This window comes from Dermatophagoides pteronyssinus, unplaced genomic scaffold (assembly GCF_027571235.1).
Source record: "Dermatophagoides pteronyssinus isolate colony J.1.1.1.1 unplaced genomic scaffold, Derpt_VIB-CSIC_2022.12 sq0015, whole genome shotgun sequence".
Lineage (NCBI taxonomy): Eukaryota > Metazoa > Arthropoda > Arachnida > Sarcoptiformes > Pyroglyphidae > Dermatophagoides > Dermatophagoides pteronyssinus.
The window spans coordinates 533731-559420 of NW_027461539.1; the positions used below are offsets into that span (position 1 = coordinate 533731).

Consider the following 25690-nt stretch of genomic DNA (forward strand, 5'->3'; position numbering starts at 1 on the left):
TTTTCTTATTATTATCATTCTTAAATAGGTTGTATTCATTTTTTTTCATCATCATCATCGAATTCATTGTTTATTTTCAGTTTTTCATTTTTTTTGGTTCTTTGATTCAATCCTAAATAATTGATTGCAAATAAGAATGTTTAAAAGATGGATATTTTCGAAAACAAAAACAACAACAACAACAGAAAAAACACGTTGATCAATCACACCTTTTTCTTTTTTGAGTTTCGATTCTGGATTTATTTCCGATTCAAACTGAATGAATCATAAATCTTTTGAAAGATTCTGTGAATCACGCAATATTCCTAAACAGAAGAATTGAAAATATTTAAGAAAAATTTTATTTTAAATAATTTAACACGCTGGTTGGTTGGTTGGTTGGTTGTGACAATCATTTTGAAGTTTTCGTGCTCATTATCATTATCAAAAAATTACTTATTATCATCACCAACAACCAAAGAAAAGAGGATAAAATTCTACATCAAAAAAAAACGAAATATTTTTTTTAAAAAAATCCAATGGTTATTGGATGCAAATTTCTTTATCAATTATATTTTGATTGCGTAAATATTTATGATGATTATGATGATGATGTTGAGAATGAGAATGATTATTATTATGATTATTATGATGGTTATTAATCATCGACGATAACATCATCATCATTGATGAAGATTGTTGTTGTTGTTGTTGTTGATGAGGCGACAAAACAACAACATTGTTATTTTCCATGGTCAACTGGTGGCGGTGGTGGTGGTCATCGATTTCACTATTTGATTCCATTGTTTTTGATTGTGAATGTTGTTGTTGTTGATGAATGGTCATGGGAAAATGAAATCCATTGGATGATATAGATGATGATGATAATGCTGTTGATGATGGAACTATTGATGGAAAACATTGCTGCTGTTGATGGTGATGATCACTGTAATTGATTTGTTGTCGATTTGAATGGATGTTGTTGTTGCTGTTGTTGGATTGTGGATTGAGCATAATACATTGATCTTGATCCTTATCATCATCATTGATTACCATTGTTGCTGGCCTTAATGAAGATCGAAATGAACATTGGTCATTTTCATTGATAATATTATCTTTCGTAGCATTCGAAATTTGATCTTGTTTCAATATACTATCCAATGCAGCAATATATTCAATTGCTCGATGTAATGTTTTAACTTTTGATAAACGTTTTGTACGATTTTCAACCGGAACACAACGACGAAGACGCATAAATGCCATATTAACTGCTTGTACACGTTTTCGTTCTCTAGCATTTCTTTTCGCTACTAAATGAACTGGTTTTTCACGATGTGGTATATGTTTATATGTTGATTTTGATTTCAATGTACCGGATGATTGTCTATGATGATTTGTTTGTCTTTTTTCCGATGATGTAGATGATGATTCAGGATTTGATAAATCACATTGAATATTCCAATCCATATCGATTGAATCATGAACATAGGACACTTCTTCCGTATTAGAATGATGTTTCAATGTCTGATGATGATCCATAACACGATACAAACATGAATAATCATCATTTGAAATGAAATGATGATTAGTCGTTGATGTTGTTGTTGATGATATATCAAAAATATTTGATGAATTAAACATTTCCATTTGAAAAAATTTGATCAAAGTTATTTTGGATAAAAATGTTGATAATTTTTGTTCGGATTCAAATCGATTGGCTTTAACATATGAAATTTGTGTACGCTTGTTGTTCAAAATATACCTGGATAAAATTCGTGAATCAACTTTTTTTTGTTTTTTTGGGAGGCGTCGACGTCGTCTCATTTTATGAATCTGATCTGAATCAAAACCACATTTCTAGTCAAACATGCGTTATATCTACAGACACACACACACACAGACCAAAACAAAAAACTGCACAGCATATTCAGCATTTCGCAAAGCTTGTTTGTATCAATGATACTATGAAATACCAAAGGGAATGAAGAACGAAAAAAACCAAACCAAAAATCTCATCCTTTTTTTTTTCTACCGGGGCAAAAAAAGATTTTTTTTTTTTTTGCTGATACACCTGGCGTGGCGTGGCATGTCAATATATATCAAATGGTTCAAAATGGAAACAAATTAATAATGATGATGAACAAAAAAAAAAAAATCAGAACAAGCTCATTTAGTAGTCTGATGTAGTTGTACGTGCGCGTGTTTATTTTTCCAATACAGAAAAAATTGAGGCCCTTGTTTCATTGTCATCCTGGTTGTTTTGTTTTTTGATGATAATTCTGATCATGATGATGTGTCAAATGTAATTAGTTTTGATTATAAACATCGAATATTTTAAAAAAAAAGAAGAATAATAATCGTGCCTCATGTCAATTTGTTTTCAAATTGAATTTTTTGTTTCATACTTTCATCCAAAAAAACATCTTTACCTGATCATCTCTAACTAACTAAATGACTAAATAGCCAAATAATATTTGGAAAAAGGTTTCATTTAAACCAAAGAAAACATCATCAATGATAAGGTCAATTGAGGCTAAAATGATCCATTTTGTTCCGCACAAATAATGCTCTGTCTCTCTCTCTGTGTGTTTGTATGGGCAGCAGCTGTTGTACCGAAACATTTTGTTGATCATCTTAGGGGGGATTGAAAAGAATAGATTGATTATATTTGTCTGATTCATCATTGATTTATTAAATTCAGCTGGCTTCTTAAATGATCAACATTAACATTTATCTCTATCTTGACCTTTCTTTTAGAGCAATTATTCGTCGTCGTCGTTTTGTTTTGTTTTTTCAAAGATGACAATATTCATTTTGAACAACAACAGTAATGATTAACATCATCATCATCATCAAATAACGATGTATTCCGGTCGCGTGCCTGTATATAACAATTTAATCAGATCTATAGACAAGGATTATCAAACCTGGCACATTTGATTTACTAAAGTTACTAAAAAAAATGTTTGTTACAGCAGTACATAAAAAAGACCATTTTAGTACGCCTAAGGCAAGCAGGTGATGCATTTTTTTTCAATTGTCCTTGCCAATGCTGTTCAACAATGTTACGACAAAACGATGATGAGTGATAAGTAATGATGTTATGATAATGTGTGTTTTTTTTTTAAATTTCATTTGTAATCAGCAATTTGATAATTGTAAATTGCTTTTTTTTCTTACTAAACAACAACAATGTAAATGGTAAATTTTCAAATTGAAATTTACATAATTAGTTTCAACAGTGGATAAAAGATGGCACTTTCATCATTCAAATTTTATTCGACTATTTTTTTTGACCAAAATTCTTCAAGTTAACAATTCTGACATGAATAAAATTTTTTTTCATTGATTTTTTCCGATGAATTTTGATAAAAATTTTTTTTTGATAACCATTACCAATAACAGAGGAGTGCATACAGAAAATCCGATTGTAAAGTTAATAGATCGAACGAATAGTGATGTTGTTGTTATCGGGGAAGAAAGTTTTTCACTCCACAAAATAAAGAGGAAAAAAAAATATTTACATAGCATCATTTCTTACAAAGAAATAATGATTCTGTTGAAAAGAAAAATCAAAATTCTTACATCTTATTATTATTTTTTTTTTTTTGTTCATGCAAAACAATATTCAAACAGAAAATTGTATCAAACAGAAATAAATAAATTCTATTAGCAATAATGAGATATATAATAAAAAAATTGAATTATCCTGCAACAACATGTGGGAAAAAACGCATTCAATTTTCCGAACAAGCATTTTTTTTCTGGTGAAACGAATTTCTTTTATTTGAGGTTTTGTGTGTTTAAAGAAAAAATCATTAACTTTTGGAAGGAAAAAAAATCCATAAATGAAAAATTTTCATCAAAGGTTCCAGATAATAATTTTGCTTTGTTTTGTGTTTTGTATTAACAGCTATATTCATTATTTATCATAATTATTATTTGGAACAAAATTCATTGGTAGATCAACAAAGTTGTTGATTAAAGATTAGCATCAGTTTTTTTTTGCAGTTGTTGTTGTCGTTTATGTCGTTATTGATTATCTTGATTAATCCTTTGCTTCATTGGCAATTGTTAAAGACATTTTTTGTATCAAAAAAAAACTAATCAGGAAATTATTTTTTTTTGATCAACTTTTTTTTTCCCCCGGTATGTGTTCAACAAGCATAACAAAACAATATAGTTGATTTGATTTTGATTTTCATAATCAAATATTGAAATCGTTTATTTAATAATTGAATTTTTCACTTGGAAACAACAATGTGGGTTTACAATTTGCATAGATTTTTTTTCTTCTCTGATGTTTTGTTCTGTTCGGTTGTTTTTTTGCAAAACATCAGCATATTCTATGAATTTTTTTTTTAAAGAATCACTTTTTTTAAAGAAAAAAGGAAGTTGTAAACATTAAATCATAAATTTTTAAATTTTTTTTGCATGAAACATGTGATCGTTAACGGATTTATTTCACTGGAATTATTTATTTCTTTCGCAAGAAAATGTTTGTTTGTCATTCTGTGTTCATTCTGTTTTGATATTCTTGGTTTCGAATTGAATTAAACGGAAATAGGAGAAGAAACAAAAAAATTCTTACTTACAATCAACAAAATCAATTTTCAATGGAAAATGTAATTATTTTATCGTTCCTAAGAATGAATGATGCTTACCAAAAAGAATTGAAAAAATTTCTTCTAATTTTTCTACAATGATAATGAGCGATTTTTTTTCAAGTTAACAATTAAAGATAACTTTTTGTCAAAATCTTAATTCATCATCATAAAGTTCTTCATGAATTTTACTTTTTATTTTTGTTTCTTTCTTAATTGATGATTTTTTATCAATGAATTTTCTTTTTCATTTGAATCAATTAAATGTTTATAAATGTCTGTAGAGCATTAATTTGTTTGTTTGTTTGTTTCCAAAATCTTTTATATTCATTTACGTATTGATATTCATTAGAATTGAATAAAATTCATGAATCAAACCATTTGAAATAAAGATTTTTATTTTTTAAAACGAAATGAAAGTCTGAAAGTAATTTTTCTTCTTCTTCTTATTCAATCGATAATTATCATTTTGGATTGTATGGTATACATTTGGGACAAAATCATTAACATATTCAATTAACAAGCACAAAATACTATTGACAGAAGAATGCTTAAAGTTTTACTTAAGTGTGTTTCTATTTTCATATTGTTTGCATTGATTCATTTGCTTGGAAAATTATTTCCTTCCTTTTGACATTGCTTTGCTTTGTATTCTTTATTTTCCAAGTTATTTTTGTTTCTATTATGACAGAACCTGTATCAAAACATTACTATTATTTTATTGATTTTATTAACTCTGTCAATATAACGATATTTATTTCGATTATCAATTGACATTATGTGTGTGTGTGTGTGTGTATGTGTGCATCTATTTAATAAATTGAAAACTTTCAACTAAAGTCAATCAAATTTGTTTTTATTTTATCATTTTATCCATTTGTCTGTTGTGTTGCAACGAAACAAATTTAATGACCATGGCAATTTGAAATGGATTTTTGGAATTTTTTCTTTTTTTTTTCTCTCTCGTTGAGGGTATTAGCCATTTCATTGTACAACATATCAACAGCCAAAAGAATCATCATCATTAATGAAAAAATTATCAACAAAAATGACAACAAAATCCTTAGCAATCAAGTGATTTTTTTTTTTGTCAAAAGTGAAAATAATAATTGATTTGAATCAAGTTTTTGTAAAAATCTCCGGTCCCATTTTCAGAGGATGATCAAAAATAAGAAAAATCAATTATTAATGCATTAAATTTCAATTTTCATATTTGTGTGATTTGTGTATGTGTGTTTTTTTTGTTGCTGATCGAACATCATTAGTGTTTTTTAAAAAAAAAGTTTAAATCCTTTCCTAAAAAAACGCAAATTTGTATCAAAAAAATACCAAAATTTGTTAAAATAATTTATTTTCAATTGCAATCAAAGAGTTGCCTGGGAGAGAAATTGCTCAATATCTTCTTTTTTTTTGGGTAAAAATTCTGGAATAAAAAAATTTGGATCTCTTGTAGAATAGGAACCCCAGTGCTGTTTTGGGTTCTTATTCTACAAGAGGTTCATTTGGGGTTCCTAATCTACATGAACCTTAATAAGGAACGAAACGATTACAATTCTAACGAAATACATCATATCTTTTTTAAATTAGATATTTTTGTCAGCAGTTAGGTTTTCCTCCCCGGAAAACCTAACTGTCCCATCCTAACCTAACCTAACCTGCCGAGATTAAGTTTGATTAATTAAAAACCAAGGAATGTTCATTTGCTTTATTCTATTTATGTATGTAGCAAGTTTGCATTGAGTTACTATGGGTTGGGTTCCTATTCTACAAGAAGTTCATTTTGGGGTTCCTAATCTACAAAAGGGTGTTTTGGGGTTCCTAATCTACAAGAGACCCAAAAATTTCCATTTTGAAGAATATTTACCAAAAAAAAAGAAAAAAGAAGATGCTTCAAGCAAGTCTGGACAACAAACAGACAAAAAAATTTCAATCACTGAAAATATTTGCATAATTTTCTTTTCATAATAATTTTTTTTTGGTTCGTTTCTTTCACACAATCAAAATAACACTTTTTTTTTGTTGTTGTTGGTTCAAAATTCCAATGAATTTTTTTTTTTTGTGAAAAGAAAATCTAAATTTAAATTTCTTTTTATTCAAAAAAAAAAAATTTACAACGAAAAAAAAGAAAATTCTCTGAATTTCATAATAATATTCGATTGGATATGATTAATTTAAATTATATTAACCCTTTTATATCCTATATTCCTAATAATTCCCTACTTTTTTTTTAATACTAAATTTCATTGGAAAAAACTAATAATTTAAAAAATAAATTAAAAATTATAATAATATTTGGGTTAATCAGTCCGGTTTTTTTCTTGGTTTTTTTGTAAAGTTTCCCATATGCCCAACATTGGAACATTTTTAATTCTCTGGTGATATAATTTCCGCCGTCTATCATCATCATCGTCGTCATCGAGAACTTTCTAGTTCCTTAACATTGGTAACAATGTGTTCTTCGATAGGGGAAAAAATTTATTCTTTTTCAATTATTTCATTTCCATTTTTCTCTGTGTGTGGATGTTCCAAGAAAAAAAAATTATGAATAACACTACGTGCGCATGTGTTTGGGATTCTACAATATCATATATGACACGCATTGAAAACAGTGAAAAAAAATCAAACAGAAATGAAAATTAAGTTTGATTCCTGTTGTTGGCCTTATATTATGTGGTGGTTCATTTATTGTCCGGTTTTACAGTTTGTAGCAACAAAAAAAAAACTATAGGGTATATAAAATTCAGCAACCGTCGTCGTCGTCGTCGTCGTTCCACATTTTTGATTTTTGATTTTTTTTTGTTGAAACAAATAAATTTTTATAATTTTTGATTCAATTTTATGTGTGTCTGTGTGTATACACATTGTGCATGTGTTTCAAATTCAAGCAATTTTTATGTTTCACTACTTTCGCTTTGTCCAGCAACAACATTTGAATTGGTTACGGGTTGAAAAAATAAAAATAAAACAAAACGAAATTTTTTTATTTATTTATTTTTTGATTCCCAGTTCGACTTGAAACAAAAATAAGACCAAAAAAAAACAAAATTCTTTTGCTATTTGTTCAGCCATGAAACAAAAACAAAAAATCTGTATGTTTTTTTTCATTTTATTTTTCAACTTTTTTCGAATACATCATTCATTGATGATGATGATGATTATTATTATGGGTCATCATTAATATGAATCATGAATCATCAAATTATATGTAACTTTTCGATAGTTTCTCGTTCAATCGAATATAATTCCATATCTTATTCGAAAGCAACAGAATTTTCAACTTTTTCAATTTTTTTTTGTTGTTGTTGTTGTTTGTTTGTTTTTTAAGCTGTATGTTATTGTATTTGATTTATAATGATGAACTGTGAAATTATTATTATTATTATTGAAAACAAGTGTTAAGGGAAAACAAAAATTCTTTGATATTTATGGGCTATCCCATTTGCGTCATTCTTCAATTCAATTCAATTCAATGAAACCAAAAATTTTTTTTTTTTTTTGGTACATTTTATATCAAGTTTTGAATGAAAATTTTCATTTATCATTAACTAGTAGTGGTGCTTTTTTGTTGTTGAAAATGAATACATTTCTTTTCTTTTGTTGCGAAACAAATCCATCTTATGAAATTATTTTTTGAGAATGCAAAATGTTTGTAAAAATATAAAAAAACAATAATACAACTAGAATAGCATACTAGAATATCAATTCTCAATAACTGTCAAATCGAGATTCAAGTTTTTTCCCTCTAGCCACCACCACCATCATTTATCCCAGACCAACAAACCATATTTGGAAGCAGATTTTTTTTTGCTTTTCAAAAAAATAAAATAAAAATCCTGTAGAATAAATATTACTTTTTTTAATAAAAAAAAAACAAAAAAATATCATATTTACTTGATATAAGATCGATCATATTCAATAACAACAACAACAACAACAGCAAAAAACGACAAAAACAAAATCATCATTCGTGCGTGTGAATGTGATCACCAGGAAGAAAAGATTATATATTTGTGTTTTTGTTTTTTTTTTTGGTTTTTGTATCACTTAATCCTGGATCGGTACCTATGGGATTTTTTTTATATATATAATATGTTACCCATATGCATCTATACTATACAATTTATTTTACATTGATTTCTCTTGAATTTTCTCACAAAAAAATATAAAATGTTCGTGCATTTTTCCATATGATTTGTATTAATAATTACATGTTTTTCCATGTTGTTCTCTTTCTAATCTGTTTTCCATTGAAAATAATCAATCTTTTTGCTTTTCAAAATGAGAAATTCAATCTTATCGATCATTCTTTGAGCCAAAAACAAAAACTACTAGTACAATAATGAAGTAGTTGGATATTGATGATTGTCGATGATAATATGACAATCTAAATAATGTTGTAAGTAAAAAAAACAGAAAAAAGAAGAAGAAATTCTTGTTATGATCATTTCATTTCAATTTTATCATAGTGGTGATGATGAGGATGATGATGGTGGTGGTTAAAATCTTTGAATCATGAAAAAAAATGAAAATCCAAGATTCTATAGATAGAAATGAAATAAAAAACAAGAACCAAAAAATGTTTGCCCAGTTAAGCGTAAATAATTTGAAAAATGAACATCATTGTTTTCCTATTTTTAACAATATTTCCGACCCAAATATTGTGGCAATATGAAAAAATTGAAGAAAAAATAAGATATTCCGACGACTATAGCGAATAACATTATGTTTGTTTGTTTGTTTGCTTGCTTGTTTCACTGTGCAATGCATTATATTTATAAAAAGTACACAGTGAAAACAGAAATTCTGTAAATCCTTTTTCAATGAAAATTCATCAGATGCATCACATTTTATATTCAAAAAAAAAAAAAAAATCAAATAAATCTTGTCCAACAACAAAAAAAAAAATAGCCCGATAGCAAAATAAATCTAAAAAAGGAAACAAGTTTGTGGAAAAAAAACCAAACCGTTGACAACAAACAACAAACATGAAACAAACTTCTGAAAAAAACATCATTCAATATCCAATGATTTTTTTTTTTTTTTGGTAAAATCTTGTCCTTTGTCCAATGTTCTATGGTTTAGTTAGTTTGTTTGTTTGTTTTGAATTGAATTGGCATTCCCCAATGTCAAATATACTACCGTTGGATATTATTATTACTGCACATATTTATTTTCCATTTATTTTCAATTTGTTTTTCACTCAATTTTTCATACAATTTGCAAATCATATTCAAATTATTGAATAAAACGAATGCAAATGTTTTTTTTTTGGATCTTGCTTCATTTTTCTAGTGTTTTTTTTCATAATCAGAAATACACTCATTTTGTTTTTGTTAATTCTGTCCTAAAATATATAACGAGGGTATATATGTTGTAATTATTTAATTTGATGAAAAATTTACCAAAAAAATAAAACAAGAAAAAAGTCTTTTTTTCCATTGAAGTGTTAAAATATTCATTAATCATTTGTTTTCAATTGTTTTTTTTGTAGCAGAAAAGATCAGAATCTGGAATTATGAAAAATGATGATCCCCATTTATGATTCACAAACACACACACACACACTAACACAAGCAATGTTAAATTAAATCGATTTTCATCTTCATCTTCAACCGAAGATGAAAATATTTGGCTGATTGAATATATAAGTGTATAGATGAATGAATAAATATAAATTAAATAAATCATATTGACCTTATTGATAAATCCAATGTTTGTTGACGTTTTTGTATATTCAAGTGGAGTTTCATTTGACCATTGGATCAGCAAACATGATGCTATATATATATTTGATTCCAATATAAATGTTTTCAGTTTCTTTTCATTTCTGTGTTTCAATTCATTTCATTCAGGTCCAAAGAAAAACCAAACCAATTTTTTCATTGAATAATGTTGATACATCATGAAAATTAATGTTTCACATGTTTTCAAATGAAAATAAATGCAACTAAACATCAACATTCATTTCATCAATATTCGTGTTAAAAACATTCAACTTAAACATCAATTAATTAATGATTGGTTTTTTTTATCAAGCCAAAATATAAATCAAATTAAATTATAATGGTCATCATCATCATCATCATCATCATCTTGAAAACTTGATTGTTATTAAATTATAACAATATGTTTCATAATGGTCAAGCTGATTGATATACAAGAAAACAAAACAAAAAACCTAAACATACAATGATATTGCCAAAAAACTTATCGTGCAAAGTGTGTGATAATCGTGACAGAAATTCAATATTTTTTTTTTTTTTGGTCCTTTAATTGAATTGTGTGTGTGTGTATATATCTTCATATTGTTTTTGACATTTCAATTGTTTCAATATCCTGAAAATTGATAATTCAATTCATGCTTTGTCATTTAGTGTCACAATTGTTAGTGAAATTGATACAAATATGTGATTTGTTGATAGAATCAATTCAAATAAACCAAATAGAATAAAATGTTGCGTGTGCCACTTGAATCATTCAACTTTTTCTTTTTGGTGACAAATTTTCATTATTTTTATCATACGAATTCAATCATCATGGCCATTAAATAAACTAAAACTTATCATCATCATCATCAACAATAACATTATCAACAAAACTGGACAAATCATTAGGAATTGTGTTTGTGTATTTACTTTTTTTTTGGCTATTTCGTTTATGGACAAAAAAAGTAAATTGTTCAATTTTATTTTATGATTATTATTGGATTGTTTTGTTTGGAACATCTTTTTTTTACTCGGAATTTGAAAAAAAAGAATACATCATAAACTGAAAATGTCCATGTTAATAGAAAAACCGACCAACAATACATCGTCGTCATCGTCATCGTCGTCTACAATTCAACATTTAAATAATATAATGAAGCAATTATATTTGGATCGTCAATTTCCATTGAATTTAGATCGACAATTGAAAGCCGATGAAACATCAGCAGCAGCTTCTGCTTCGTTCAATATAATAACAACATCTACACCGATTTTTTCTTTATCACCATCATTATCATCACCATCAACATCATCAATGACAACATCATCAAATTTAGAGGTTTCATTTCAAGAAACATTATTATGGTCATTATTATTTTATCCAATGGTTATTTTAGCTGCTATTGGTAATCTATTAATCATATGGATTATCGCTACAAAACCATTAATGCGTAACATTATGAATCAATATTTAATGAATTTAACATTATCGGATTTTTTATCCGTTACATTTAATGCTAGTTTTAATTTTATATTTATGCTTCATCAACATTGGCCTTTTGGTAAAATTTATTGTATTGCCAATAATTTTATTGCTAATTTAACAATTGTTTCATCCGTTTCAACAATGATGTTAATCTCTATTGATCGGTAAGATATTTAAAATAAGCAAACACGCATAACTTGATTTTGTTAGAAAAATTGTTATCTAAATTTATTACAACAACAAAATTATTTTTATTTTTAAAAAAATGTAAACAAAATTTATATAATTAATGCTATGATAATGAGCATTTTGAAATATTAATTACATCAATCAATTCTTCCCAAGAATTAATTTCTTTACGTAAATTTTCAATTAAATTTTCAACTTGAAGAATATCATATTCACGACATTGTTTTTCCAATGGTTCTGTTGTTGAATCAATAAATGATCGAGATTTTCGTTTGAAAAAAAGCCAACTATCCAATAGACTAGATGATGATGATGATTCTTTGGATTTTTTTCGATGTTCATTTATCATTATACATTCATTCATTTGTTTGTTTTTATTTTCAATAAGATTTTCAATCATTTTGATTAATCGTTCAAAATTATCAAATTCATCTTTCATAGCCAGATTATATTGACTGGTTGGTTGTTTACAATTATTTCTATTAGCTTGTAATCCATTATTTATTTTATCATTGTTTAAAACTAAATTGTCAATAAGTTGAAAATGTTGTCGTGCGTTGGCCAATAAATAAGCCGATTGTGTTATAGCATCTTCAATATCGAATAATGAATCAAAATCTAATTGTCTAGCTAATGTTTGATTTGTTTGTCGACAATAAGGAAAACCCGATATCGATGCAAACACTAGTTGCCAATCAATATGATTACGATGAAATTCTAAATAACAATCAGCAGCCGATGATGATCGTAAAAAATCGTTTGACATTAATGCAGATCGATCAAATTTTTTTTCAAATTGTTTTTTATATGCTTTTTGTATACCATAAATACGTTTCGATGGCATACGATATTGACAATACCATTCCGAATCGTTTGTTGATCGATCAGTTTTGTTATTGCCTTCATTGTTATCATTATTATTATTATTCGATAATGGTAATTGATTAATTATTGGCCTATAATACGTTTCAATCAGATAAAACATTAAACAGAATATAGTCTTTTCCAATTCTATCATTCGACAAATAAATGAATTTCGATTTCCTGAATTGATTTGCTGCAACTTATTATCATCATCATTAAGATGATATTGATGATGACAGTTATGATGATCGATCAGTATAAAATCTGATTCACCATAGAATTGTTGTTGTTGTTGTTGTTCTGATAAGGTTTGTTGTTTTCGTTGTCTTTGTACAGCTGTGGCAGCCATTTTTTTTGTTTTCTATTAAAAGTTTTTTTTCTGGTAACTTTTTTTTCGACGAATAAGAGGAAAAAGAAAAGAAGAAAAAAAAGTAAGTGGAAAATGAAATTCACTGGAAGATTATTATGACAACAAAAAAAAATAGTAAAAGTGGTGAAATTATTCGGTGGAATTATTGAGGAATCAGGCAGCAAAATAAAAAAAACATTAAATGATGATGATGATGATGATGAAGAGGCAAAACATTTGAAGTAAATAAATGACAAATGCAATGATTTTCTCCTGTTTATGACGTTTGTTTTTTACTGTTATTTTTTTTTTCGTACAACTGTCGATTGTATATATGATGATTGGTTCAAGTCGTTTTTCTTCTTTGTTTTCTTGTTGTTTGATGTTGATGACGTTTTTCTTTTTTTTTTTCGATGATGTATTATGTATTGAGAATCGGATGACGATATTAGGTTGATATCGAACCAAAAAAAAAAATGCTGATAATAATGGAAATAGATAACAAAAAAACTTAAAAGTTCATATCAATAGTACAAGGCTAATAATTTGATAACGATTTGATTCGATTCAATTCGATTCGCAACAAAATACCCCCAAAAAAAACAAACTATACATTTATGATGATGATTATCATTGCAATCATATGTATATGGCGTCGTAGGAAAAACAAACTTTCTCTTCTTTTTTACGACTAACTATCTTTTGTTAAGTTAGTTCTACTGTCAACATCACATGTTTTGATTATAATGGAACAATGGTTAAAATTGTTGATGCTGCAACCACCACCACCACCACTATGCTGTTGTTGTCTTGAAATTTTTTTTGTTGTTGTCTATTTTCTATAGTTTTCTATTTCATTCAAAGAATTTATTATAAGTATCAGAAAGAATGTACTGAAGATAAACACAGTGATTATTTGTTGTTGTTGTTGATGTTGATGATATTCAATTCTCCTTTATAACAATCAATAATTATGAAAGTTTCAAAGAAAGATAAAGTTTGTTATTGACAAACTAAGCTCTTTTTTTCAAAGTACAAAATAAAAATTATTGAAAAAAAAGGACAGAGAGAGAAAAGGAGAGAAAAGTGTTATTGATTGTAATCATTGTATGATAGTCATTGGATATAGCCATATTACCATTATATCAATGTCATCATACATACGTAGTTGATTTGTTACATTCATTCATATATATCATTGATTTGGAACTTGTCGTCACAGGATGTGAATGCCGTAACCACAGTGTTAGTTATTTTGCAATCATTAACTTATGATTATTATTATTATTGCTAACAACAAAATATTTCTATTTATCATCACAAGGATAGAAACAAACAGGCAACAACAACAACAAAACGTAGCTAATTCAATTCACTATTTGAAAAGAGTATGTAATTGAATTGACTTTTTCCGTATTTATTATATTCGGAAAAAGAAACTGTTATCACGTTTCTAATTAAAATCATCATCATTATTATTATTACCGTTATTGAGTTATAACTGAATATATATACTTAGAACGAAGGTTTCCTGAACATTAATTATTTCTAAATAAGATTTCTAAGTCACCAATCTCTTATACCAAATAGTCTGACCATTTGCTGATTCGGTCATTTTTTTCTCCACCAAAATTCAATGACAATAAAGATTTTTTTTTGATAAAAAGATGTTGACAGTTTATTTATGAAGATTCTTGCAAAAAGTAAAATATATTCGAATCATCAATTTACGATTATTTTATTTATTTATTTTGTCAAACCAAAATAATAATAATAATGATCGAAATATTTAATGATTAGCCTAATCATTTTTCAATGCTGATTGCTGCTGTTTAATACTTTGGTAAACAAACTAAAATTAGCTTCTTGTTCTTCCTTTTGTGCATGGCAACAAACAAAAAGGGAGAAATCTTTAATATATGTTGTTGGAACGGAAAAAAGCAAAACAGCCTGTTTGTGTAAACAAGTTGCACTTAATTTATCCCTTTCTCTTTCTCTCTCTTTTTTTTCTGGTGTTCCATCAATGTAATGACTTGTTATAAAAAAATATATACTAAAGAGTTTTTTTTTGTTAAATTGCCAGAATACAATTTCATTTTATTGCTTTTAATTTGATTTTTTTTCCTTTTTTATTGGCATTGCTTTTCATTTTTTCGATTCAAATAGAAATAGATAAAAAACAAGCTACTTTATTCTTTTTACAATCATATAATGAGAATTCAATTCTATCAAATGATGATAATTGAAAATAAATTATTATTATCAACAACAATAAAATTAGCCCTGATTTCCAGGTTTTATTATAATGTAAATTTTAATCTATTATTATCGAAAATTAATTTTGTTCATCAAATGCAAAATGTTTATATTCAAAATGATGATGATGATGATGAATTGATGTTTAAAAAAAAGGAAAAAGTTATAAATGGAATTCTAACTGGAATTTTAATTGTATTGAAACGAATATCAATTTAATATGGCCTTTGATAATTGAATATTTGTCAAATCTGGAACTCATTAAGTTAAAATCATTCAATTTCAAAATGTGAAAGTTTATGATTATTTATTCGGTCTAAATTTTCCATAGAATTTCCTCATCATATGAAAAGAATATTGATATTAATTCAAGTGAACTGATAATTTAATGTTGTTTTTTTTCGGGCTATTTTCACACAATCAATATCAATTGTATGGATCAATAATCACTGACAATAATGTCTATATGTGTTTTGTTTCCTTTTCTTTCTTTTTTCTTTTCTCTCTCTCTATCTCTTTTTGTTAATACATAATAGATATTATGCTATTGTACATCCGTTAAAACCTCGACAAACAAAACGTCGTTTTTTTTGTTCTATAGGCGCCATATGGACTTCATCGATATTATTTTCATTGCCTGCATTATCATATTCAGATACTGAAGATCTTATACAATCATTATCAACAGAAACTTTTGATGATGATGATGTTGTTGGACATGATGAACTTTCATTATTACCATTTGAATCATATAATTCAACTAATGCATCATGGTTTTTTACAATGAATTTTTTATCGACAACGGAAACCAGTGTTTTCAACACTATTATCGATAATGCTACATTAAATTATCTTTCAAATCAATTGTTTCAATCATCATCATCAGCAACATCTACAACGATAATGACAACTGGTAAAAAAACACCCAGTAATAGCAAAACTTTCGAAACATTAGATCATGGATCATCATCACCAATTTTTATTCGAACACTTTGTATAATGCGCTGGCCTGATGGTGTTTCCGGATTTTCAACCTATGAATTTTTGTATGTTATAAAAAACCATTTATAAATTGATATAATGACCATGGATGATATTTGGATAACTTTTTTTCCATTTATTCTTTTTTTCTTTCCATAGATACAATATGGCTTTTTTGATATTTTTTTATGTGATACCAGTGTTAACAATGATTGTAGCATTAGTTCTTATGTCTCGTGTATTATGGCCACGTGAATTGATTGGTGAACATACTACTATACCACAAAATACATTGATTCGTTCAAAGCGAAAAGTAGTTTGCATGTTAATTTGTGGTAAGTATTATTAACTTACATTCTTTTTAAAATTGATCCCATTAGTTCATTTTAACAAAAACTGACTATTTCATCTGCTTATCTGATTTTCTTTTTAAAAAACAAAACAGTTATTAGTGTATTTGCATTATGTTGGTTGCCTTATCATTCATATTTCATTTCAATTTATTGGTGGCCTTCATTAATTAAAACATCAGGAATTAAACATATTTATTTGGCTTTCTATTGGTTTGCTATGGCCAATTCATTATTTAATCCTGTAATCTTGTTTGCAATGAATCGAAGGTAAATGAAATTTCCATTAAATTTTTTATTATAAAATTTTTTTTCTCATTCTTTTTTGTAAACTTTTAAAATACACTTATAGAATAAGAAATTATATAAAACATTATGTTAAATGTGCTTGTTGTACATTGACAACAAATAAAAATCGAAAAAAAATATTTCGAAGCATAAATCATCATCATAATCATCAACAACATCATAATAATAATAATTGTCAACAGCAAACAAATCCAATGCGAATGCTTAATTATCATTATCATTATTATCCACATAGAACAAATCATTTCAACAACAACAATAACAATCATTGTCCTCATCATCATCATTGTAGCCAAAGTTCAAAGCAAAGTCAGCAAAGTGGTATTGTTGGCCAACATTTACAATTACAACAAGCTATTCAAATAGAACAATCAACAAATCAGATTGGAAATCAAATGAATAATAAACCATGGACCATTCAAACGAATGGTATCATATCGAATGTTTCATTGCCAATTTCATTGATAACTGCCAATTCCAGACAACATCATCATCATCATAATAATCGAACTAATCAACAAGTTCAATCACAACAACAACAACAACAATCATCATCAAAAACAATAAAAAAAGTTGAATTTTGTTGCTCTAAACGTGATATGTATACTAGTAGCGATCATAGTAGTTTTGTTCCATTATCGGATGATAATGATCACTCATCATCAAAAATGACAAGACTTAAATCCGAAACATCAGCTATTGGATCAAAAATACGAAATAATTTAAATTATCATCCATATTTTTTACAAAATGATCATCATTCTTGTCCAAGTATATTTTTTACACATAACAAAAATAATGAATCGATTGATAGTGTTGGTTATGATGATGACGATGATAATGATGATAAAAATAATGATTCACCATCATTAAAGGTGAACATTTCACCATCGCTTAATCAATCCAATCATAAAAATCGTCAAAGTTCAATCAAAAAGTATGCTATTTTTTGAAATATATGAAAAAACAAACTAAAATCAATTTTTTCTTCTTTTTTCAAAAAATTAGATCAAATTCAATGACAATGGAAAATTATCCATCAAACAATGGTCCTGTTTCAGTTTAAAGAATTTTTTAAAAAACAAATTCGATTCCTATCCAATAGATGTCGTTATTGTATAGAGTGAAAAAAAAACATTAATTTTGATGGACATAAAGTTCCTCAATCTTTTCCATCATGATCTCAGATTCGGAGAAATTAATGTAAAAAATTTCTAATTTTAAAAAAATGTAAAATAAAATAAAAAACCATTTGTTGATTTGTTAATATATTTTATAATAAATGAAACAATTATGTATTAATGGGGTTAAAATATTATGTAATTTGTAGTCGATTAGTAGCATCTATTTTTTTTTCTTTTTGTTTATTAGCCAACAAGTTTATTATTATCTTGTTTATCCACACATCTATCAATCAATCAATCATGTTTTATTTTTTTTTTTTTGTTTTGATTTGACCATCTGCTTGTTGTTGCTGTATTCATAAAAATAGTCAGAAGTTAGTTGTGTAATTAGATTGTTAAGTTCATTCATTCATTAAGAATTGAATGTTCAATGATCATCGAATTTGATCAATTAGATCAAATCCATTTTTTTTTGTTTGTTCGGTCGGTCATATGATTAATAGATCAATAATTATTTTGGTCAATCATCAAACTCAAAAGTCTCAAAGTTGATTAATAGATCACAATAAAGTTAGCAAGAAAAATTAACTATTTTTAAATCCTCTTCATTCATCATATTTGCAAAAACAATTTGAACACAAGTTCAATGTGTATACATAAACGACCAACAGATTTTTTTTTGGAAGATTCATTACAAATCATCATCATAACCATTGCCATCCATGAACCGAGGTCAGACAAATCATCATCATCATTATGGATGACTGAGATGTGTTAACAATGAATGAAAAGTGGCAAAACCATGGACAAGAAATAATAATCGTTGACCAACTTTTCTTAGTTCAATGTTGTTGTTGGTCGGCGAAGTAAGAAAACAAGCAACAAAAAAAAATGCATACATGCAAAGGGGATCCACTATAAGTTAGGTTATTGAATTTGCTTGGTAAACTCGATCTGGATTTCAAACCAAACCAATGGCCTAACTCAAATGGAAAGAGACAAGATTGATCATCGAAACATTATATATACCACTACGACCAAACTTGGTTTCGAAAGATTCCCATAGTTATACTCTCTTTCTCTCTCTCTTTCTCTGTCTTTTTGATATCTTTGTGAGCAACAAAAAAAATGTATGTGTTAATGTGTAGGCTGAAAACGGGCTCCATATATGCTTGCAGAATCGACAGATCAAAAACTCGACTAAAAATAAAAATTTACAGAAACAAATACAAACGAATCAGTGCTGCCACCGTATACTAAAGTGGCCTAGGAAATTTTTTGTTTTCACTCAGTCCCCTCTTTTTTTTTTTACTTTGTTTCATTCGAATGTTCCAAAACAATTTCACCTGATTTGGTAGTTTTTTTTTCTAATAATGATGAACATTATCATTTAATCCGGCAATCTAGATCTAATTAATTCATCTTATGATTCCGGAAAGAATTGATTCGTTGGCATCATTTTTTTGTTTGTTTGTTTTGTTTTAAATCGCATATCATTTTCGGCGACTTAATGAGAAGGTTAGAATCTTTTTCTATTTACATTATTATACTGTTGGTTTTTCGTTATTTGTACTTTTGTGATTAATTCGAATCGACAATGTGAAATAAATTATTATATTTTTTTCATTCATCATCATTTTGATCATTTTCTAAAGTGGCTGTTATCATTTCGACATGTCATGCTGATAAGTAAACAAAATTCAAACCACATCATGTTGAAAGGTTCTGGCTCGTGTGCCATTTTCGACAATGATGCAACAAATCACGATCCTAATGGTGTTGCCATCATCGATTCCACAGCTGACCAATCTATAGGGAACAATAATCAGACTTCATCACCGCCGCCAATTTCATCATCAACGAATAATGGACAACAACAACAGTTGCCGTTGAAAGTTGGACCATTAGCTTCAACTAATGAAACTCGAATTGTGTACCATGTTGATGATGAGGAGACGCCATATCTGGTGAAATTGTCAATACCACATTCTCAGATCAAACTTAGTGATTTCAAAGCTGCCATTTCGTTGCCTAGGCCTAATTACAAATATTTTTTCAAAAGCTATGACAAAGAAGTTGGTGTGGTTAAAGAGGAAATTTTTGATGATAATGCTTCATTACCGATATTCAAAGATCGCGTTGTAGCTTGGGTATGGCAATTTCTAAACTAATCTGAATCTAAATATAATCGCATTCCTTTTTCCAGTTGGTATCAACGGAAGGATCAGTCGTTTCGGACAGTACCAATTCTCAATGTCAGACAGAAATATCCGCTACAGGTCGTACCGTACATGCTAATCATCGCCATCATCACCCACATCAACGACAACAAGAATGTAATGGTATGATTGGCGATTCTCATCCATCAAATTTTCAGTATGTACTATGAATGACATGTTTATTACAATTCTTATTTTTAACTTAAAAATTAGTCCATTAGAAAATGATTCATTAATGAATGCTCGAAATGGACACATCCATTCTCATCTAAGTAAGTTTGACCTCTATCTTGTCTTGTATCATCACTAATTGAATTCTGTGATCTTATCTGTAATTTAAGGTCCTAGACGTGGTTATAATAACAACAAAAGTGTTCACAATAATAAATACAGTGGTGGAAGATATGGATCTTCTAGTGGCTACTATCATGGTCATCACCACCATCATGATCATCACCATCATCATGGTAACTATATGGATTCATCTGTGATGACATCAGATATGGAATCAACTTCTTTTGTCGATTCCGACGACGATGATGATGATGATGACGATGACTTGTTGAACGATACCACCGTTGATGATGAGAATGATTATGAAGATTATACGAGTCGTGTTTCGACTACTACTGAAGAAACGAGCGTTTCTCGCCAATATCAACGACGTAATCGCCATCGCAATCGAAGACAAAAAGGTGGCTATCGTAATCGTATGAGTAGGGTAGGTTCTTTTTACTTTATGATTTGTATCTATTATTTGTTATATACCTGAAATTCTTTTACTAAACAGACATCATCATTGAGCTCAATCACCGAATCATCAATGTCATTAAATATCATACAAGTAATATTGAATCTAGACACTGTAAATTATTTGGGTATTTCTTTGGTGGGTCAGACCAGTAAAAAAGGTGATGGCGGTATCTACGTAAGTTCCATATTAAAAGGTGGTGCAGTTGCATTAGATGGCCGTATCGAACCTGGTGATATGATTCTACAAGTGAATGATATCAATCTGGAAAACTTAAGCAATGACGAAGCAGTAGAAGTAATTCGAGAAGCTGTAAAAAAACCTGGACCAATCAAGCTTTTAGTGGCCAAATGTTGGGATCCACATCCTTTAGGTCATTTCACTATACCTCGTTCGGAACCTGTTCGACCCATTGATCCAGAAGCATGGGTAGCTCATACAGAAGCTGCTAGGGCAAAATTTACACGTAAGATTACATTATACTTTGAATGTGTTTTTATTGATCTTTAATCCCATAGATCCAGATAATTTTCCATTAAATCTTGCTGCCTCTGGCAATTTTATGGGAATGAGCCCAACACCAGCTGATATGGAGCGAAATCCAATGTTTCAGCAATCTACACAATCATTTAATCCATTACCGAATGTCTACCCATTATCAGCAAACGGCAGTGCTGTTGTCACTAGTGGTGATAACAATTCGGGCATTGTTTCTGGCTGTCCACTCCGTTCATCATTCAAATCTGGTCAATCAACAATCACGACAATACAGCAGCAACAGGTGTCAGCTTCATCCTGTCTGCCACTTTCATCATCATCGTCGATGGTATCTGTTCCCATTCCCTTGACACATGGATCAGACCTCAAAACAATAGCTTGTGCAATGGCTAGTCCAAATTCTGGATTGGATGTTCGCGATCGAATGTGGCTTAAGATAAGTATTCCAAGCGCCTTTTTGGGTTCCGACGTTGTTGATTGGTTGTACATGATGGTGAATGGCCTACGTGATCGTAAAGATGCTAAAAAACTGGCCACCAGATTATTAAAAGAAGGCTACATCTGCCATACGATAAATTTTAAGAATTCATTGTCCGAAAAGTGTTATTATATTTTTTCCGAACAATTGAGCCAAATCAACAAAGCAACAATCGATTCTCTTTCAACAGCTGACTTTCAAAGCCAGTCTGCCGAATCTCAATCGATTTCGGCATCAGCTGCTGTCGGTGTTCATCATCAAGTTCATTATCCTCATATTCACCAGCAACAGCAACCATCTTTGCCCAATAATTTTGAAGATAATTTTGGTCAAGCATTACGATTGAAGAATGAGTTTAATTCAGACGCACAACAACAGCAACAACAATTATTAACCAGCTTTGATGTAACCAATAATCGAGGTGGTCGAAATAAATTCCCATTCATGTGTAATTGGGATGAAAAAAGTGAGATCTACAACTATGGCCTACTTGACCCACAACCTATGACTATTGCAAACAGCGATTCAACTATGCAAACTAACCATTCAGGTGAGATTTTGATTCTTTCATTTTCTTGTTCTCACTTACTTTTTGATCAATAAAGGCGGCAATCATTCATCATATCAAGATCAACATCCCAGTGATGAACAGAACAGCCAAACAAGTGGTCAATCAATTCTTTACAATGGACAAGCTGTGATGGGAAATCCACTTAATACTGTCAAAAGTTCCGGCAGTCATGGTAGCAACAATCAAGCGACAACTCATACGCTAGCCAGCAAACATAGTAATGGCAGTAGTAAGGATGGAGATGTTGCCAATGGAAAACGTGGTCTCGGCAGCCGGATGACCAATTCAAACAATAATCTCATCCATCATCATTATGAAGATTTACAAATGAATCCTATGACTGGAAATCTGGTTCCAACATCTGCACTTGTAAACAGTGCTAACCAAAGTGATAATAAATCTCCTTTACAAATGCCAGCCAAATGGTAACAATACAACGGACAATCTTTATATTCACCGACACATAGAAGGAAATGAATTTGGCGCCATCAATATTACTGATTCGAATGGTCAAACAGGTAGGCATCACATGATCAATCATGTCCCAACACAATCATCATCACGAGGTTCATCGATTGCCAGTAGTAATGGTGCAAGTAAACTATCCAATACGGCCAATTTGATGAGAAATTCATTCAAAAAAGCTGTTAACAAATCTTAGAAAATCATATTTATAAAATAGTGCCTTTTTTGCCTGTGCCCGAGCATAAACCCGAGCATAATTGAGCCATTTTCATTTTTATTTTTGACCCTCTGTAACAATATTATTCTTTTTTTTTTCTTTTGTTTTTGTTTCATACGATTATAATAATAATTTTATGATTTATTTTTTAAAAATTGATTTTATCATTTTAACATTGTCTTTATGGACCTTAATATAGTTTTTTTAAAAATCCATAGATGATGATGATCTTTTTCAAATGATTCCTATATTTTTTTTTGATGATTAAACGATCGATCGATTGATTAACCAATGCTGTTTATTCTTGTCTGTCTGTCTCTGTATTGATCATGGTATGTATGATACAGATGCTGAACAATGTAACGATGGTTCAAATGGTCATGTATTTCTTAGCGATTCCGATGCTAGCCGTTCAAATCATGTTGATTATTCTGAACCAATCAATTCAACCAACGGTTCATTGAAATTGGGTCAATCGATAAAAATAAAATGAAATAAATTTTTTTTTGACAAAAAAAAATGTCAATTTAAATGTCAATGATCAATAGAAAAGTGCCATTGAATTCAACTCAATCAATTTTTTAATGTTTTTTTTATTATTATTATTTTGAAATCAATATTGTTCATCTCTAATCAATCGAATGAATAAAACAATCAATTTGAATATTAAACAATACTGTCCATTTGTTTCTTTTTTTTCTGTTTTATCAATGTTTGAATTCTTCAAGTTGGCAGTTTTTTTTATAATGATTTTTTTTGTTTAATATGATTTTTTTTATTTTGTTTTCGCAATTTATTCACTGTAAAATTTTGTAACAATTTACGTCATATTTTTTTTTTTGTTTAATGGATGAAAAAATCAGGCCATATAAAACTGATACAGGTTATAGTATTTTCATGCTTGAATCGTCAGAATGATTTTTTGTTTTGTTTTTCAATAAGCAAATTGTCTCGAAATTCTATATATTCAAACGCATTGGAATTTCCACTTGTTTTTTTTGTAGTTTGCAAGTGTAAATTAATAAGACAGTAAATAATTCAAAAATTCGAGGTCATTTGGAAAAAAAATTTCTTAGAATTTTCATTAAACCACCTGTACCACCTGAATTCCAGATGAAATATTTCATCATATTTATCAATAGCGAATGTTGATAACAACAACAACAAAAACAAAAAAAAAGTGGTGCCATTTCGATTGAATTGCAAACGTCATACATCCATTATCTCAATGATAATTTCAATGGAATTCTGTTTTCATTTCAGTGTTCTATATGAATTTTTAATGAATTTTTTTCTCAAACAATCCTGAACAGCATTCGAAAATGGAATTTAAAAAAAAAGGAATGATGAAGTTTTTTTTTGTGGATAAATGTTGATGGAATCTCTCTCTCTCTCTATCTCTTGCTTTATGATGGTTATTTTCTCTTCTTTTTATTATCAACTCGTTTATCTTTGGAAAAAAATTTGTTTCTACTATTTGATTACCATCTGGAATGGTTGTTGTTGTTGTTGTTGTTGTCATGTGATCATGACATGTATGTTAATCTTTTTTTTTTCTTTTTTCATTTTCAAAAGAGTAAAATCGTTTTTCTTTTCAAGATCATCATCATCATCACAAACGAATCATTCAAATGAACATCAATGACCGCCAACACTAATCATCAAACTTCGAACTCTATTAAACAAAAAAACCTTGAACCTGAAATGGGAATATAACCAGTCGTTGCTATCAAGTACCATACTGGTTGTTATCTGTATTACATGAATGCCAATTTTCTTTTTTAAAAAAATTCTTCACAAAACATGAAAAAGGATTTATTCATAACCTTTTAAAAAAAATGTTCATAATCAACCGTTTTAAGCTCGAAAAACGAAAAAGTTGGATGCACTAAAAAAAGATTTTTATAAAAAATTCTTTGTTGGTTGAAGGAATTATGAATCAAAAATATTAAAAAAATGTAAAAAATTTTTTGAACGAGCCAAAATTCTTTTAAGATTATAAATGCCATAATGATGATAATGACAAACAAGAAAACCAGTTGGTGAGGCGAATGAATTGTCTGCTTCTCTGTAATGCATTTTTGTTTTTTGTTTTTGGCTATCAGCCTAATGATGATGATGACATTCTTCCATATGTTTTTTCTTTTTTGACATTCTAAACAAAGTTCGGCTGTGATTGTTGATTAATAACAATCGAAACCTTGAGACAGTGATTTATTTATTTACTAATATACAGTCAGCCACTATATTGTGAATTTTTTTAGTAATTTGTTCGAATTACGTAAATAATAATGT

The 25690-nt window shown here is 28.5% G+C and overlaps 4 protein-coding genes across 5 annotated transcripts; 2 read left to right on the forward strand and 2 right to left on the reverse strand.

Moving 5' to 3' along the window:
• Positions 1 to 318: 318 nt before the first annotated feature.
• Positions 319 to 1800, reverse strand: LOC113791585 (uncharacterized). The gene has a single exon (XM_075822082.1). It carries the CDS (start codon positions 1624 to 1626, stop codon positions 523 to 525), a length of 1104 nt encoding a protein of 367 aa, XP_075678197.1. The 5' UTR covers positions 1627 to 1800; the 3' UTR covers positions 319 to 522.
• An 8655-nt stretch (positions 1801 to 10455) lies between these two features.
• LOC113791498 (uncharacterized) lies at positions 10456 to 18374 on the forward strand. The gene is made up of 6 exons (XM_027341286.2): positions 10456 to 11938; positions 15969 to 16478; positions 16573 to 16748; positions 16859 to 17033; positions 17116 to 18009; positions 18081 to 18374. The coding sequence occupies exons 1-6, from the start codon at positions 11358 to 11360 to the stop codon at positions 18136 to 18138; spliced, it is 2394 nt and encodes a 797-aa protein (XP_027197087.2). The 5' UTR covers positions 10456 to 11357; the 3' UTR covers positions 18139 to 18374.
• LOC113791510 (uncharacterized) lies at positions 11976 to 14238 on the reverse strand. The gene has a single exon (XM_027341299.2). The coding sequence runs from the start codon at positions 13174 to 13176 to the stop codon at positions 12067 to 12069; it is 1110 nt and encodes a 369-aa protein (XP_027197100.2). The 5' UTR covers positions 13177 to 14238; the 3' UTR covers positions 11976 to 12066.
• A 967-nt stretch (positions 18375 to 19341) lies between the features above and the next one.
• Positions 19342 to 23683, forward strand: dsh (Segment polarity protein dishevelled). 2 transcript variants are annotated; one of them, XM_075822077.1, is made up of 8 exons: positions 19342 to 19714; positions 19852 to 20346; positions 20403 to 20572; positions 20629 to 20687; positions 20757 to 21136; positions 21206 to 21632; positions 21685 to 22692; positions 22748 to 23683. In XM_075822077.1, the coding sequence occupies exons 2-8, from the start codon at positions 19876 to 19878 to the stop codon at positions 23140 to 23142; spliced, it is 2910 nt and encodes a 969-aa protein (XP_075678192.1). In that variant the 5' UTR covers positions 19342 to 19714; positions 19852 to 19875; the 3' UTR covers positions 23143 to 23683. The 2 variants fall into 2 exon arrangements, with proteins under 2 accessions (XP_075678192.1, XP_027197084.2); XM_027341283.2 differs by lacking the exon at positions 19342 to 19714 and having other exon boundaries at positions 19761 to 20346.
• Positions 23684 to 25690: the final 2007 nt, after the last annotated feature.

Coding starts and splice junctions, on each gene's coding strand:
- LOC113791498 (XM_027341286.2), top strand. CDS start 11,358: ATGTCCATGTTAATAGAAAAACCGACCAACAATACATCGTCGTCATCG. Junction 11,939..15,968: donor ATGTTAATCTCTATTGATCG/GTAAGATATTTA, acceptor AATACATAATAG/ATATTATGCTATTGTACATC. Junction 16,479..16,572: donor TTTTCAACCTATGAATTTTT/GTATGTTATAAA, acceptor TTCTTTCCATAG/ATACAATATGGCTTTTTTGA.
- dsh (XM_075822077.1), top strand. CDS start 19,876: ATGCTGATAAGTAAACAAAATTCAAACCACATCATGTTGAAAGGTTCT. Junction 21,137..21,205: donor ATCGTAATCGTATGAGTAGG/GTAGGTTCTTTT, acceptor TTTACTAAACAG/ACATCATCATTGAGCTCAAT. Junction 22,693..22,747: donor TATGCAAACTAACCATTCAG/GTGAGATTTTGA, acceptor TGATCAATAAAG/GCGGCAATCATTCATCATAT.
- LOC113791510 (XM_027341299.2), bottom strand. CDS start 13,176: ATGGCTGCCACAGCTGTACAAAGACAACGAAAACAACAAACCTTATCA.
- LOC113791585 (XM_075822082.1), bottom strand. CDS start 1,626: ATGGAAATGTTTAATTCATCAAATATTTTTGATATATCATCAACAACA.